General features: G+C 35.7%; 1 protein-coding gene across 2 annotated transcripts in view; it reads left to right on the top strand.

Annotated features, from left to right (window-relative positions):
• LOC138705851 (adenylate cyclase type 6) overlaps positions 1 to 19,163 on the top strand; it is an 896,572-nt gene that overhangs the window by 656,428 nt on the left and 220,981 nt on the right. For both annotated transcript variants that reach the window (XM_069834532.1, XM_069834533.1), the window contains exons 5-7: positions 4,716 to 4,940; positions 14,626 to 14,824; positions 16,144 to 16,427. In XM_069834532.1, the coding sequence (XP_069690633.1) occupies positions 4,716 to 4,940; positions 14,626 to 14,824; positions 16,144 to 16,427 (708 nt within the window). The remainder of the gene's footprint in view (positions 1 to 4,715; positions 4,941 to 14,625; positions 14,825 to 16,143; positions 16,428 to 19,163) is intronic.

The following is a 19,163-nucleotide window of genomic DNA, read 5'->3' on the forward strand; positions in this document are numbered from 1 at the left end:
TGTTATCGTTTTATAACGATATGAATAATAATAATAATAATAATAATTATTATTATTATTATTATAATAATAATTATTATTATTATTATTATTATTATTATTATTATTATTATTATTATTATTGTATCTCCAGTGGGGGTTAGCCCTATTTTACATATGTATGTTAGGGCTATAGTTTTGTACACAAAACAGATAAGCATAAAGAGAAATGGAAAAGAACATTAAATTAGCTTACGCGATGTAAACAAAACATAAACAATCCGTAAATTAGGCATTGCGATTGCAAAACAAATATCAGTTATCAATTTGAAACATACAAAAACATTAACAACACACATACGTAACACTTCTATAACACAAATATGCAGCTTTCCATACCATACATCATAAATTAATACACAATAGTCACACAAACACAATCAAACTATAATTACGACATTGCGACGACATCAAGCATCCCATAACTGACTCACATACATAACAAATCAAGCATCCGTTGCAACACATACACTTCAACATAGTAACCACACTTTTAAAAGTTACAAATTTGGCTCCAAGAAGAATAAATAGGACACTGTTAGTAATTACTATTCTTCTACAATTTCTTAAATACATCTGTAATAAATCTGTGAAATTCCGATATGAATAATATTCACGTTTTTTATATTGTTATCGTTCTTTAGCGATATAAATAATATTCAAGTTATCATTTACCCTATATTCTGTTTTCCTTCATTAGCATTATAAAATAATATTCAAGTTATTTATATTGTTATTGTTCTTTCGCAATATAAATAATCTGTATTTTATGTAGGTAATTATTATAACACAAATAAACATCTTTCTTTGTAAAATAGGTTACTTTATTTCGATAATTAAACACGTATTATATAATATCTTATATTAACTAAACAAACCGATATTTATCATTTATATTGTGTTATCGTTCTTTAGTGATACTGTATAAATAATATTCAAGTTATTTATATTGTAATCGTTCTTTAGCGATATAAATAACATACATTTAATATTAGTTTTGGAAAAATCCAGTTGCATAATACTGCTATTAGTTTTTCTTTTTGTATTATTACATTATACTATCTTGAACCACAATAAAATGAAAAGGAGTAACGAGGAATTGAACCTGAGACGTTGACATCTAAATTCCGACGTTCGTCCGCTGAGCTACGAGGGCAAAAGTGTGGAAACATTTTCGGAAAAATTGGCCCAATCACACTCTAAGATTTTCTGATGATTCGTAGAAGCTAGTCCAGGATGCAGGGGGCAAAGGCTAATTGAGATTTCCCGATCTCTGATAGGGTCAAACATCCTGATAGAATTAATATTTAACCCTTGCCGTGACTTTCGGTGAAGTCCGGAGGGCCCAATTAGTCAAATCCACTCTCCTCATCTCCACGCTTGGGCCCCCTGGAATTTAATAAGATGCGAAAGAGATAGTGGTGTGCGGAAAGCAACGGGATGTTACCGCATTTAGGCCTATCCTTCCCAAGAAAAACTGCAAACATGAACAAAGGAAGCTTTAAATAGAAGAAGAAGAAGCATCTTCTGCGGACCTCTGGAAAAAGAACTAAGGAAGAGACTAGTGAAGTGCTTTGTGTGGAGTGTGGCATTGTATGGGGAAGGAACATGGACATTACGACGAAATGAAGAGAAACGAATTGAAGCATTTGAAATGTGGATGTGGAGAAGAACGGTGCGTGTGAAGTGGACAGATAGAATAAGAAATAAAATTGTGTTTGAAAAAGTGAGTGAAGAAAGAATGATGCTGAAACTGATTAAAAAGATAAAAAGTAACTGGTTGGGTCTCTGGTTGAAAAGAATAATAGACGACATTAGGATATGTGGATCATATGCGGAGACTAAGAGGAAGGCAGAAAATAGGAAAGATTGGAGATTGCTGGGTTTGCAATGAAAGATCTGCCCATGGACAGAACACTTATGTATGTATGTTCAGAATGCCTGGAATATCGTGTCTAAAAACAGTCGCTATTTGCATAGACTAGTCAATTCCATGCCCACTCGACTGCAAGATGATCGAGATAAGAGGAAGATAGACTAAATATTGAATTATGGCTTTTTGTTTTGTTTTTTGAACGCTTAATTGTTTGAATGTTTTAAGGCCGACGCCAGTAAATATGTTTTGTTTATGCCACGAAAGATATTTTTATTGAGAATAAAATCTTTTTTCTTTCCATTTGCAGCCACAATATCATAATGATAAAGTCATGGCATAATATATTAATGAACCTGATGTTAATTGCTAAAATAATCGTAAAAGAAAAAGGAGCCATTATGTATAGTTTGTCTCTCTCAAAAACAGAACAAAAAAGAACATAAAAAGCACGTGGTTGTAGTCGAACGCAGGACCTCATGAATAAGAGGCCTGAACGCTACCATTATGCTATCGATAACACACAGAATACTTCAATTATAACTGTAGATATCAGGCAACGTGGTCCAACAACATGTAACATCGCCTGTCTCCGAATTGTAGCGAAGATACCCGAAGGGAACTTTGTTCCAGGAGAGCGGCCACTTTTTCTTTTGACAGCTGTACGTAGAGTAGTACTATATGCTCTTACAACTGTATGTCTTAGAAAAGGTATTCAATATGATTGACCCATCTCGTTGCATACTTTGCATCTCTGCACTATCGACTGTAGGACTCTTTCACAAATATCTGGTTTCCTTTGAATCTGAATCCCAACAAAGAAGTGTATGCTGGATTGTGTGTGTCTGGTGATCTCTCACGACCGAAGACCGTTTAGTTTCACTGTTGTTACCGTGATCTTTCCTCTAAACAAAGTACATTTCGACAAGTCTTGCATTTGTGAAACTCTTAATTTAAACTACTTAATCAAAAAAGTAAACACGAACCATCTAAAGCGTGCATCACTAGTAAATTTAAGAAATTATTTTTGTTCACGCAAACTCCGCCGTGGTTCTGCAACCTATCGTGGAGACCTGTGAAAAGAGTTGCCTGTGTTAGCAGACGTTCAAAGACACCTGACAATCACTAATTTTGCAATAGAGAGATTCCGAATATACGAGTTCCTTGGCAGAAGTTGCTATATTTTCTATCACTCCCCGAAGTTTGTAAAACCACTCCTTATACAAGTCGTATAAATTTGCAGCTTTTATACTACCCTAGTGCTTTCTCTACTTCCTCAGTATCGGCAAGTCATTAACTTGGAATAATATTTGTTGACATAAGACGCTTATTTTTTAATGTCTGGATATTGCCCTGAGTCAGTATTCTTGCTTTTTAATATAACTCTTTTAGATTCTCGGCAGATGAACAGATTAAACTTAAATCCAGTTTCAGCTAATACTAGAACTGCTATTAGAAACCATCCAGGCCACATATTATTGATATGAGTACGGTCAACGAAAGAGCTGATCAACTTGCCAAGACTAGATTATGCTTATTTCAAATGCCCTTTCTGTTTATGAACGAACAACTAAGAAATAACATGGTAAAAATGCGGGATGACGATTGGAGAAAAAATATATGGTATACCTCGGGATAGGTAACAGAAGAGCTCTTTTTCTCCACAGTTTTAAATCGGAAAAAGTGTAAATTCCTGGCACCAAGCTATATTTGTTACTCAATTTCTGTTAGGCCAAGGTCAGTCTCGTTTCTATTTTCAATGATTTCGTATTAATTATGGAAATAATTTTCTTTGCAAGTGTAACGAAGCATTACAGACTGTTTATCATCTTATATTTGATTGTCACATTTTCAAGAGAGAAATATACGAGTTAACATCACATTTATATCACTGTAACATTACATATTGTCCTCCTCTTTTTAAAATATTCGTTACACCATGCAGTTATAAATATTTTCTCAGTTTCACTTGTCATATTTTTAAAGGTTGTAAACGCATTTATATTATGTTGTATGTTTAGTTTATTATTTGTTTTATTATTGTATAATCCTAACATACCTTAAATACAATAATATTATTGGTGAATTTTGCAAATTTAATAATATAATTATAACCTTCTAGATCTACTTTTCGTTGCTTTCCTGAATGTCATTTTCTGCGTTGACGTATGGGTTCATAATATGTAACTTCGTTAACAATATACATTTATGTTGTCATTTTTTAAATAATTGAGATGTTTGTCACATAATCACGAATCCGAAGAGTAAAGATAAAGATAAGGCTAAGCCCACTGGATCTCAGGACAAGGTCTTCCTGCATGCATAGGGCTAGCTTTCTTTCTTACTAGCTAGGGAAGCTACTTCTCGAAAGGATAAGATCTTTTCACTTTTCTTTTAACTAGTCTATAAATCCTGTCAGTGTTGTTCGTAGCCTCTAGCATATTTAAAACTATCCGTCTTTCTTCCAGTTCTCTCCGTGATGTTCTGCATTTAGCTGCTTGGGTCCACTCTCCTCCTGCCTCCTTCCTGAAGAGGTTCTTGCGTGGTTTGGCCAAGTTCCTCTTCCCCATCCTTGGGTCCCTACAATATATGTTTATCTCTATAGATGCAAAATCTTCTGTCCATCTTCATGATTTTGCTACTGTCTTTTTGTGTCCATTCTTTCTCGAAATCTCTTAGTCTTCTGCCCATTACTGTCAGTTGTTTTAGTTCCTGTATCGTTTTAGTTTCTCTTAGGCTAATAAATGTTGTTGAAATTTTCAAGTGAAGTGATTTATACATATAGTGTATGTCCATTTCATAGGTGGGCGTTTCCAGAGGGACCAGCATAAAGGAAGAGGAAGAAGAAGATGCGAGCTGTGAAGCCGGTGACGGTGGACAGGAAGGCGGAGGAGCTGCGGACTCAACGGATGTCGAGTCCATTCTTCTCATGTCGTCACGCCCAAGCGGGGGCGCCGCTGCCACATGGTGGCACATCAGACGACTACTTCACCGCCTGTGCAGATCGCACCGTTTCAAGAATCTGCAGGTGAGGGCATCGGCTAAGATAAGATCATACACCACCACACTATACGCAAAAGTGACGCTTGTGATCCAAAATTGAAAGTTCACCTATCTGCCATGTCTGAAGCAGACAAATTTTGTTGATAGACCAAATGCGACACGATTCAATAAAATTCTGTCAACGAAATATGTATTTTAGGTTTTTTATTGTGAATCCATGCGCAATTTTAAAGACATCAGTGTTATAATATGGAGAGCGTAATTGAATACGTAAGTCATTTCTGAAATAAGTTTATTCCGATAACAACAGCAATCAGATCTCAATGAAAATGGCCTTATTCGAGGAATAGGGCCTGTTCATAAGTGTTGTGAATATTGTGAAGCTTGTGTAAATCTAAATAGATGCATGAAATAATATCCTTTCTTGACATAAAGTTGTTTTGAAGTGAGACGAATACGATAGCATTCTTAACTGATTTTAGCCAAAAATGGAATAAATCTCTTTCAAAAATGATTGATTCAATTCATATTATAAATTATAGTTCCTTGTAAAAACTTCCCAATTTGTCAATGCATTTATGTTTAAGGGGTGTCAAAGGGTTTGTTGTGAAATCGAAGAAGATTACAGTTTAGCTTTTTAAATACGTTTAAAATGTATATAAATAAACGAAACATTACCTGGTTTTAAGTGAAATTAAAAGTAGGCCTAAATCTTAGATAGCTACTTCAAAATGTTTATTCACACAATGTTAATAGTTCGACGTAACCAACATATATTCACTGTCTCACAAAAAGGACTTTGCTTCTGTATGGCAATCATCATCATCATCATCATCATCGTCACTCCAAGGATTAGGCAATTGCCCGTTCCGACTTCATAATTCATCAGCCCAACGTTTTCTAGGTCTCCCGACGTCACGCCTTCCTCTTGCTTGATAATTTCTTGCTAACAATGGATAGCTCTCCTTATTCATTCCATTCATGTGTTCAAGCCACTTTTGTCTATAATTCGTGACTTTATCCAGTAAAGGCTGTACTTTTATTTTTTCTCTAATTCTATCAAGTTTTGTACACCCTTTAACTTGTCTGAGGAACCTCATCTCCGCCGACTGTATTCTTTCTTTCTGTTTTTTTCGTTGGAGCTCAAGTTTCACATCCATACAATATTGTGGGAATCGCCATAACTTTATACATTTTTACTTTTGTTTCTTTTTTAATTTTATTTTTGAACGTTTTCTGTATTGTTCCATATACCGTCTGAAATGTATTTATTTTAAAATCAATGTCTCTTTCCATATTGTAACTAATATCACAGCCCAAATATTTGAAACTAGACGCCTTTTCTATACTTTGATTGCATGGCAATAATTTTTTTTTTTTAAGCTGTTGGTGAACTCACTTGTAATATATCTGATGTTAATAACGGGCGTACGCCTGGAAATAGGTTTCGCTTAGTACGGTGCCGTTTGAAAAGTGACATGGGCAAGTAACAGTCCGCTTAGCGGTGATTCAGCGCGTCGGCTTTCTGCAATAAAATATCGCAACTTAAATAGGTTACATTACAGGTATAATTTATTTACTTACCTTATAATAAGTGCTGGAAATGTCGACTACTGGAAATATAACACCACATTTTGTATGATTTTGTCGCAATATTCACATTTCACTCCAATCTTACTGATTTAAACTATCACTGACTACATTGTTACTTCATTCTTTAGACATCATCCTTATAGTGCTGTATTTTCAAAATTGTCTCATAATAATCTCTTTCTGTTATCTAATATTATTTGAAATATATTAACATTCTATGTATTTTAGCTTAATTCTGCTACACAGTTTATTTCAGTGTCTAATTAATAGTTCATAGTATTTTGTTGTTTAATTCGTATATAACTCTTGTATACATGTAACTCTCACTTAATCAAATTGTTGACTTTTTTGTAAGTTCATGCATATGTATATACACTTTTTGCTGGTTGAGTGGAAGAGAAGGCCTTACGGCCTTAACTCTGCCAGCTAAAATAGATTATTATTATTATTATTATTATTATTATTATTATTATTATTATTATTATAAACGAAAATTCCCTGTTCTAATGTGTACTATATTGTCACGAACAAAAGTGAACTGCAATGAATTCAAGTCAGCTTTGTACTAATCTTGACGTTCTTCCTTCAGCCTGTGTTAACTGTTCATACTGCGCAAAAAGACCTCTCTTATTGTTCTTATTAATTATTTGACAACTGTAAATTAAATGTTCTGTATTTTCAGTGAAAAAGAAAGCTATAAAAGTATCACACTTTAACTTATTGATAACTTTTGGGTAAACAACGACGTCTTTAACACATTCTGTTATAACCAGGAACTAGAATGTAACCATGACCAGTCATGTGATCCTATCGGTAATAATCAAAACGTAGCTTGTTGTTGAAATTAATGGAATCAGTTGTCTTTTTTTCTAACGGAAGTGTGTTTCAAGAGGTACGTGTTGTAATGTGGAACACAAATATAGTTTTTTTAAATATCTAATTTAATTCTGGACAAGAAGTTCCTTATTGATTTAAAAAATCGAAATGGCGGTGAATTATTGTTCCATCCAAGCCTTCCTCTAAATGAGAGCAAATCTTCTTTGTTGTTTTGATTTCATTTGTATAAATTTAATATAGATACAAATTTGCGACTGTCAGTGAGATATGAATATAATTTTCAAATTCTCTTAATGAGTTGTCAGAGTCTGACAACTGCAGTGCTTCTTGGTGTTTTGTACACCTCCCAACCAATATTAACTCAAATACGTTTCAGTGGTGATTAAAATCTGTTTCCAATTTTTTTCTTGTTTTGTAGATAAAACAGCTTTATATAATGATGTCAAATTATCCTTAATATTCAGCATATCAAAGAAATAATCAAAGAACAAACAGAACTGCTTTGTTTATTTCTTGTCAGAAAGTTGAGAAATTTCTAAATTTTCTCATAAATACTGCATTATCATGCCTAGGAGGTACCTTAAACGTGAAAAGCTAAATATACCTTTACCTTTTTGTTACATATTATTATTTTGGTGAATTATTAATTTGTTGGCGAATATAAGATCTTTATTAATGAAAGGTTTACAGAGTTTAAGTGTACTACCATAAAATTTTCCCAGTTTCAGGATGATTAATGTAAGGTTCCATGTTCTCAAGTTTCATAATTGAGGGCCATTTTTGCAAAACTTGCTAACTGAAAAAAAAAACAAACAAACAAATTTTACAGGAGAGACAAAACACTATAGTAAGCAAGTTTTGCTGTATCTCTCACTTATAGCAGAAAGCAAGTTTTGAAAAAACGATCACACTTTGACACACTACAATGAAGAGAAATAACCCAATTTTACTAAGACGCTTTGTTAACGAATCCATCAAGATCTCAATTTTGGAAATTTTGCAGTTAGCAAGTTTTGCAAAAACGGTCCTCAATTGTACTATGTTCTCCATTATAGCAAAATTACTTGTTTCGAGTTTTTTATGGATTGTTAACATCAACACCAGCATCGTGAAACAGTAAAGTATTCAAAATAACATTTTTGCTATTAATTCTTATTGTACTTAGCCCACCATTAAGAAAACACTCGATTGGAATATTCCATTATGCATGATACCCATAATCATCACAACAAAAGGGTCCATTGGTTCTTTATCATCAACAGTACAAATACCGCTGTAATCTATATACAAATTAATTTTCATTCCAGTCTGATCATCGTTTTGTCACCACTTCACCACACATTGATGCACCATAAGTTTTGTAATCTGTTAGTTTCACTCTTTCACTAATGGCTACCTTCAGATGTAAAACGTTGTTTACCTTCAGCAGTATAACACCACATCCTTAATGTCGTTGGATAAGGAAAGCAACAGTTAATGATTCTCTAACAAAGTTATATCTTCAAGAAGAGCGAAAACACATCACAACAAATGATAATATGACCTTCTGTTAGATTCTTATTGCCTAAATATTTCAAGAGCACTGTCTGAAAAATTTGTTCCTATAAATCTAATTAGATACTACATTCTGTGATTTCAATACCGACAATAAGTGAATATGATTTTTTTTTGTCAATTTTATGTTTTACTTGACCAAATATAGGTCTAACTTATTCCCGTAATACACAGTATTTACAGCATTTTTTCGCAAAAACATATTTTAATCTCTTCTTTACTGTAGCTGGGTTCCATTCCTCTGCATAAGTATGGTCATCTACCCCACTGTCTATCAGAGGTACATGCGATGATTCATTTCCATTAGTGCGGTAGCTCTCAATTTTAATAAGCACTGTTATACTGTGTTTCAAATATTAATCAGAGATGTACCTAAGTCCAAAATTATTCTGGGAGTATAAAATTGTGTTGTGGGTGACAATATTATTGAAAGTATATTGAATAACCCGTGTTTCTCCTCCATTTTCATTTTCGAAAGGGATTAGTACGTCTCCTAAAAATTTCCGACTATATTCCCATGTCAGGCAGAGGAACTTCCAGTGATTGGTTGCTGTATTGCCGCATATACAGCGGAAATTAAGGCATGGAACGGGAACAGAATATGCTTGTACAGAATACGGGTTAATTTCGTACACTGCAGCGGAAAATACACGTATTCCTCTGTCGCACGAAGAATCGTATTGGGATGTGGTACACAGTAAGCTCTTGGAGGACGTATCGATTTCTAATTGAGATTATTGGGAACATGCTCCTTCACTTTGCGGTATCTACTTTCAATAATTTATTTGTTTCTGGCAGTAGGCCTATCCTCAAGCTAGATTGTATGCTTACGCATTGTTCTTCTTCATGTTGACGGATCCGAATTGCTGCTATTGGCAGAGCGACATTATGCTGACTAAGAGATCCGGATTCAAGTTCTGATAGAGATGCAGTCTTCCTCCTTGCCATAACTTTCCAAATTTCTCTCCTGGATTCACTCACACACTCTTTCTCAGATTGAAAGGCGACCGTTGAATCCGGAAAAAATGGAGCTATCTTTGCCTCCTATAAACTTCAGTGTCCAGTACACGAATACATATAATTATATCTCCTGTGCGCCTTAGCATCAAAATACACGGGTATACGTATAGGCATATATATGTCTTCCTACTGTACTTCTCTGTGGCGAGTACATGTGGCATTTTTTATCTTATCTTTATACCTCCAATACTTTTCAGTAGCGAGTACATGGACACGTATCTATAAATGTTGTGTACCTCAGCAGTGAGTACGCGAAAATCTACCCTTCTTCCTTCTTTATCTTCTCAGTGTCTAGTACACGAATACTTACCTCTACACCTCAGTGTCTAGTATCTCTCTATCTATTGTAATTCTCAGTGGTGAGTACAAAGTCTATTTAGCTCTCTACCTCCTCTATATTTTAGTGACACACGGATAATTATTACGTCTACCTGCTCTATGCCTTATTGGCGAGTACACAGATACTTATTTCTCTACCTCCTCTATGCTTCAGTAACATACGGATATTATTATGTCTACCTCCTCTACGCCTTAGTGGCGAGTACACAGATACTTATTTAATCTACCTCCTCTATGTTTCAGTAACATACGGATATTATTATATCTACCTCCTCTACGCCTTAGTGGCGAGTACACAGATACTTATTTCTCTACCTCCTCTATGCTTCAGTAACATACGGATATTATTATGTCTACCTCCTCTACGCCTTAGTGGCGAGTACACAGATACTTATTTAATCTACCTCCTCTATGTTTCAGTAACATACGGATATTATTATATCTACCTCCTCTACGCCTTAGTGGCGAGTACACAGATACTTATTTCTCTACCTCCTCTATGCTTCAGTAACATACGGATATTATTATGTCTACCTCCTCTACGCCTTAGTGGCGAGTACACAGATACTTATTTAATCTACCTCCTCTATGTTTCAGTAACATACGGATATTATTATATCTACCTCCTCTACGCCTTAGTGGCGAGTACACAGATACTTATTTCTCTACCTCCTCTATGCTTCAGTAACATACGGATATTATTATGTCTACCTCCTCTACGCCTTAGTGGCGAGTACACAGATACTTATTTAATCTACCTCCTCTATGTTTCAGTAACATACGGATATTATTATATCTACCTCCTCTACGCCTTAGTGGCGAGTACACAGATACTTATTTCTCTACCTCCTCTATGTTTCAGTAACATACGGATATTATTATATCTACCTCCTCTACGCCTTAGTGGCGAGTACACAGATACTTATTTCTCTACCTCCTCTATGCTTCAGTAACATACGGATATTATTATATCTACCTCCTCTACGCCTTAGTGGCGAGTACACAGATACTTATTTCTCTACCTCCTCTATGCTTCAGTAACATACGGATATTATTATATCTACCTCCTCTACGCCTTAGTGGCGAGTACACAGATACTTATTTCTCTACCTCCTCTATGCTTCAGTAAAATATACGGATATTATTATATCTACCTCCTCTACGCCTTAGTGGCGAGTACACAGATACTTATTTCTCTACCTCCTCTATGCTTCAGTAACATACGGATATTATTATATCTACCTCCTCTACGCCTTAGTGGCGAGTACACAGATACTTATTTCTCTACCTCCTCTATGCTTCAGTAACATACGGATATTATTATATCTACCTCCTCAACGCCTTAGTGGCGAGTACACAGATACTTATTTGTCTACCTCCTCTATGCTTCAGTAACATACGGATATTATTATATCTACCTCCTCTATGCCTTAGTGGCGAGTACACAGATACTTATTTCTCTACCTCCTCTATGCTTCAGTAACATAGGGATATTATTATATCTACCTCCTCTACGCCTTAGTGGCGAGTACACAGATACTTATTTCTCTACCTCCTCTATGCTTCAGTAACATACGAATATTATTATATCTACCTCCTCTACGCCTTAGTGGCGAGTACACAGATACTTATTTCTCTACCTCCTCTATGCTTCAGTAACATATACGGATATTATTATATTTACCTCCTCTACGCCTTAGTGGCGAGTACAGAGATACTTATTTCTCTACCTCCTCTATGCTTCAGTAACATATACGGATATTATTATATCTACCTCCTCTACGCCTTAGCCTCCTCTACGCCTTAGTGGCGAGTACACAGATACTTATTTCTCTACCTCCTCTATGCTTCAGTAACATACGGATATTATTATATCTACCTCCTCTACGCCTTAGTGGCGAGTACACAGATACTTATTTCTCTACCTCCTCTATGCTTCAGTAACATACGGATATTATTATATCTACCTCCTCTACGCCTTAGTGGCGAGTACACAGATACTTATTTCTCTACCTCCTCTATGCTTCAGTAATATAGGGATATTATTACATCTACCTCCTCTACGCCTTAGTGGCGAGTACACAGATACTTATTTCTCTACCTCCTCTATGCTGCAGTAACATACGGGTATTATTATATCTACCTCCTCTACGCCTTAGTGGCGAGTACACACATACTTATTTCTCTACCTCCTCTATGCTTCAGTAACATATACGGATATTATTATATCTACCTCCTCTACGCCTTAGCCTCCTCTACGCCTTAGTGGCGAGTACACAGATACTTATTTCTCTACCTCCTCTATGCTTCAGTAACATACGGATATTATTATATCTACCTCCTCTACGCCTTAGTGGCGAGTACACAGATACTTATTTCTCTACCTCCTCTATGCTTCAGTAACATAGGGATATTATTATATCTACCTCCTCTACGCCTTAGTGGCGAGTACACAGATACTTATTTGTCTACCTCCTCTATGCTTCAGTAACATACGGATATTATTATATCTACCTCCTCTACGTCTTAGTGGCGAAACACAGATACTTATTTCTCTACCTCCTCTATGCTTCAGTAACATACGGATATTATTATATCTACCTCCTCTACGCCTTAGTGGCGAGTACACAGATACTTATTTCTCTACCTCCTCTATGCTTCAGTAATATACGGATATTATTATATCTACCTCCTCTACGCCTTAGTGGCGAGTAGGCAGAGACTTATCTCTCTACCTTTTTTATACCTCACAGTGTCGAGTACGGGAATACTTATCTACCTCCTCTTTGCCTCACTGTCGAGTACACGGATACGTATCTATCTCCTCTATATTTCAGTGGCGAGTACGCGGATATGACGCAATCTTTGCCGACCACTGCTTTAATGGCATATGGATACTTATTATGTCTACTTCCTCTATGCGTTATTGGCGAGTACATGGGTACTTTTCTGTACCTTCTATATGACTGTGGCGAGTACGCAGATACTTATTTACCTCCTCTGTGTCTTAGTGGCGGGTACACGGATAACTAATTTATCTCTCTACCTTCTCTGTGTCTTAGTAGAGAGTACATGGATACTTAGCTTTCTTCCTCCTCTATACCTCCTACTCTTCATCTTTCTCCGTCTCCGCAGCTCATTTCTGGAACTCTCTACCACAGAACGTCAAAGACTGTCGGACATTATCTAGTTTCTAAAATAAACTAAAATTGCACTTTTTCAATTCAGATTCCCTTCAATTATAAGCCCTTTTCTCTGCGACAGTTTTGTAAAAAATATATATTTCTTTTTATTCCTTTTTTGTTCTCTTAATCACCAAATAAATTTATTAGCATAGCCTTTTTACAGTGGATTTTTTTATTTCTTTTTTTCTCTTTTTATTACCATTTTATTTCATTCAGTTTTTTTGTATTCTTCCTTACGTTTTCCCTGTTAACTATTTGTACTAACTTAGTTGCTTTTATTATATTCCAATCTTTAGATTTGTATTTTACTTTATTTTTTCTATTATGATATTATTTTCATATTGTTTTTGTGTCGATTTTGTTATGCTATTATTTTTTGTAATATGTTAGTATTCTGTTCTTTAACTTTTTGTTAAATTCCACTGCTTGTGTACTTTGTGATCTGGTAGAGTGTAAGAGAAGGCCCTATGGCCTTAACTCTGGCAGTATAAATAAATAAATAAACAAACAAATAAGTAAATAAATGAATGAAAAGGAAACAAATAAACAGAAATAGATAAATAAATACTTTAGTAGCGAAGACACAGATACTTATCTCTTTGCCTTCTCTGTGACTCATTGGCGAGTACGCGAATACTTCTCTACCTCCTCTAGGCCTCAGTAGCGGCTACACGGATATGTAACCTCTCTTCCTCATCTATGTTTTAGTCGTGAGTACGCGGACACTTACTTGTCTACCTTATCTAAGCCTTAGTGGCAAATACCTCTCTATCTCTACACTTCAGTGGCGAGTACACGGATACTTGTGTACTTTTATCTCTATATCCTGTACGCCTCAATGGCACTTACACGAATACTTACCTCTCTACATTCTTTATACCTCAATGACTGGTACACGGAAATATTTACTTTTTTTTTCCTTTTATGTGGATATTATTTTATCTTTAGTCATGTTAATTACCAATTCTTGCCAACAAGTAATACGAAACAGTATAGCCTATGTAAAGGGGACACGAATCAAGAGCACATGTTATTATTAATAATATACTTCCTCGAAGGACACCTGAAAACTGAATTACCGGTACGTGTCTTAAAGAAAAAGAATGGTCTGTAAGAAGTATCGCTGAAATTTACACACACGTCTCCTGTCGACTGGTATAACATCTAATATTGTTGTTGTAGGTGGAGATGCTGTACCAGCGCTATTTTCTGCGCATGAACCAGAGCAACATGACTCACCTTCTCGGCCTCCTACTTGCCCTGTGCTCTGTGCTCGGCCTCTTCGAGCTCGCCACTGCCCTCTTCTCCAACTCGGGTCTCCGTGAACCTGGCCTTCTTGCTGTTGGCATGACACTCACTTGCTGTTCCGCCGTTTATGCAGGTAAGTGATTACATACATGATTCAGAATTCTTACTAAGTTGAACAAGTGGCTGTGCGAAAAGTTTTCTTCTGAATTAATAAATTTGAGATTCTCGTGTCATTGTAACTCCATTCGTCGTATTGTCATCCCGTCGCCTCCAATTAGCTTCATTAACTCATGTGAGACGCCAGGTATAAATATAAATTATTAGGCTTAGCCTACATGATCAAAACTGGAAAAATTTAGTTGTGATTTTTTGAAAAGACAGTTGACAGAACTGTTTGTTTTTAAAACTAACCTTAGTTTTGGCCGCCTTAGTAGCTCCGTTGGCGTAACTCTGGCTTACTATGAATGAGTTTCAATCCCTACGATGCACGTGGTGGGGTTGTATTTATGATGGACAAAGCCAAGATTCCTGAAAATTTTTCTCGGTATGCTTCCGTTTTCCTCTATAGTTCTGTCTTCACTTTTTATTTAAAAATTCATTATCATTTCGATAGTATTCATCCATAATGATGATGTGTGACATATAGGGAACAGATTTCTAGTTTCGTTCCTATTTTGTTTGCTACGCCTTAGACTATGTTGTTTGGATACCTCTACGTTTCATTTACACAGGGTCAACTTATTAAAATTCTGTAGGGCTTAAAACGCCTAAATTAACCATAAACTCCTATCAATCACTAAAAACTATGTTTGTGCCTGAAAAGCGCCTTTTTAGTATTTGCATATATTTAAAATAACGATACCAGTAATAGAAATGCAAAAATGCCCCAAAAAACTACAAAAATGCTATTTAAAACGTAAAACAAAATTATCTTGCATAACTATAGCTTACTTCAACTGTCTCAACTGTGATTTCTCGAGTCTGGTCTGACCACACGATTCCTAATTCAGATCTAGTTGGTCACATTTAACACAACTTAGATAAGTAGCGACTATACAGAGTGGATCGTAACTAATGCAATTAATTTCAGGGGGTTATTCTTAAAGATATTTCAAATAAAAAAGTTTAATACAGTTTTGCTCGTTTTTGCTTCCTTTTTGAGATAAAATTTGTTTTATATGAAACATTTCATACTATGTTCTGGGAAAGTCTTTGATTCAATTCCCAATATACTCAATCAATTTGAGACAGCAGTGTATTATGATAACAAATAATTTAAATAATTTTAGTTTTGTTCTTTAAATGTGCAGAAATTTTATCCGAACAAATGTAACTTTGTAAAATTCCTTTGTCCTAATCGCATCTGCCTCTCAAAGAGGTAAGTACGAGTATGTTTGCCACTCGAGGCTTGCGTCGCTCGGTTCTACGAACACATACTCCGTGTCTGCGCAGGGCTGGTGGCCGTGCTATCTCGCCCGGCGCTCAACGAGCTGTACCTGCTTGGAGTCTCCTACGTGGTGGTGGCAACTTTCCTAGCCCTCGAGGTGACCCTGGCCACCGCCACGCGTCCTCGCGCGCCCTCGACCGGAGTGGGGGCCTCCATGTTCTTCATCTACTTGACGTACTCGCTGCTGCCCATCCGCTTGCAGGAGGCCGTGGGCGCGGGCACCGTGTTGTCCGTGGCGCATGTGGCCTGCATCCTGTATCTGCACCACGACGACCCCATCTGGAGGCAGGTAGGTTGCATACTTTTGTATATTCCAGTGGCGAGTCCTGGCTGAAATTTTTGGGAGACGCTGGTGTCTATATTTTATGCTCGACCATGCCGAAATGTAGTAATTATACACCTGGTAGCACTCCTTTAATGCATGTCATTAAAGTACACCTACTCATTAAAGTTCAGATGTTCTCAGCCAATGACAACTCAGCTTACAGGTGTTCAGCCAATAACGAGTCAGCTTTGTATCGTTATAAAACCGCAAGTATCGATTATTCTCGGATATGCAATCGAAAGAGAATTAGCGAAAAGTCACGGAGACTGGAAATCCAATACTGTCGCAGAAGGTTATGTTCTGTTACTATAATAATTAGCGTTAATTGTAAATAATATTCAAATAAATTCAATTTGTCATCTCGTTTTTCAATGTCGAATTCAATAATCAAAGTTATACCAAGTTTAACGGATTACACAAGGTAATTGACATTATTGTTCCTCGGAAAAAATCAATACTTTCGCGTCTGCGCACATCTCACAATTCACGACCTAGAACAAGGTCACTTCCGATCTTGTCAGATACAAATAAAATGTATACATCTGAATACTGTAATTTCAAGTTAGAAATATTGTCGAGCATGAAAAGTCGTATGAAACTCGCCTATAATGGTAATTAGGAAGCTCGTATGAAAATTATGAAACTCGTTTACGCTCGTTTCATAAACATCCATACTCGCTTCTTAATTACTATCATTATAGGCTCGTTGCATAATGTACTATTAAGATAATCTAATTATTAAAAAAATATTCATTTTGTTGGTTGAATTATCGTTACAGTTCGCCTGTACCCCATGGAAAAATTTGTGCTCAAGGTTACAATATAGATAATAGTAATTAGTGCAGTAAGCCTAACACTTTTTTCCCCACAAGATGCTAGATTAATACATACAACATATAAAAATGCGGTATTATAACATTACGGTGTAATTCAAGCCAACTCAAATATAATGTTGCGCCAAATCAGCTGCCATCTCAGTATTTTTTGTTTTTAATTCCAAACAATTCTTCTAATTCTTTCAAAAAGTGTTAAATTCATGTTTCTACACACATATCTATCAAAAGTCTCATGGTCCCATGCAGAGAAACATCAATTTGTTAGTATATATGAAATGGAAAAAACGTACGTTTAAGACGACGGAAACGCGATATCTGTACAAGACTTTAAAAAAATCTATATTCCAACCGAGTGTGCTAATTTTTTCAGATAGTGTTAAATTCGTGTGTCTACACAGTTTTCTATCAAAAGTTCCAGGGTTCGATGAAGAGGAATAAAATATTAATTTTACACTTTGTGATATTATAAAACATTCAGACTATTTGTGTTTTGCATACACAAATACACGCACAACACAAAACTCAATATATAAATATTTACAATTACTTAATTGTTCCATATGATAATAATTAGGCCTATTTATATACAAAATCCATTCTCCTGTATTTCAATTTATTGAAACTGTATTAATCTATCTATGCACTTGGAAAAATCTAGGTACTAAAATATATTTTAAGTTAATTCACAGCAATAATTAAAACCACAATTTTAACTTTAACAATAATGAATATATTAGTAGTGGCGAGTATTAATACAAATCTCGTAAAAAACTGTACTAAAGAACATGTGTGTTTCTCACTACAGAATATTCGGTGTACTGCTGACTCACAAAGAGCACGGTTATACACGAGTCACAGACTCATATAACTTCAGTCGCGCCCAGGTATATGCGTGATGAAAATATTAATTCTCTACTGTCTAAACTGAAAACATATTGCGCGTCATATATTTTCTATAAAATGATCGTAAAATTCGTGAGATTTATATTAATTTTAGTGCATTAGACATTCTAGGGGGTGCATGTCCTTATGACGAACTCAAGACTCGTATTGTAGTTGTCCAACAAAAAATTAATCTATTCGATTCTGATGAAAAGAAAAGGCGCAAAATAAAAATGTCTAGTCAATTAGTAGCAGGGAAGAGGGATATTAAAGTTGAAACCCATATAGTCATTTCGCGTGAAAAAAAAAGGAATGTTCAAATATTCAGATGACACAAAGATGTACTAGTAAACAATCTCGCCTCATATTATTCAATTAATGTGTTATTTCCGGATTAAGTCATTACTAAGGCAAAATCCGTGTTTGTAATAATTAGAGCTCACAAAGCTAATATTGTTGCAGTTTTCATGTTATTCCATTTTTTCACTCCAACTGAACATCACATACCTTATTCCCTAACATATTTAATTAGCGTAAAGATTTTTTTGGTCCTACAAAATATATGTACTATGGTAACAATGATTATTTGAGGATAAAAATTCGCTCCGGCGCCGGGAATCGAACCCGAGTCCTTGATTCTATGTACCAAGTGCTCTAATCACTGAGCTACGCCGAAGTTCAATCCACAGCACCGGAAGGAATCCCTTTCCTCTAGTATTTTTCCTTTTGTGGCCTGACTCCAAGTTCGACATAGGTATATGTTGACATATTACGAGTATATTAAGTCAACTGCCATTATACAAGGAGTGCACTCAACTGAGTGACTTGGTGGCCGGGATTCCACAGTAATTTGCACTGCTGGGCGAAGGCCTACAGAATATATGTTGGTGGATAAATCGCAATATAGCGAACGCCAGTAGGGGAAGTTATCCCCACACACATAAACTGTGCATTCGACACAACATTAGCCTATCACGTAGAG

The sequence above is a fragment of the Periplaneta americana genome, chromosome 9, assembly GCF_040183065.1.
Source record: "Periplaneta americana isolate PAMFEO1 chromosome 9, P.americana_PAMFEO1_priV1, whole genome shotgun sequence".
NCBI classification, from domain to species: domain Eukaryota; kingdom Metazoa; phylum Arthropoda; class Insecta; order Blattodea; family Blattidae; genus Periplaneta; species Periplaneta americana.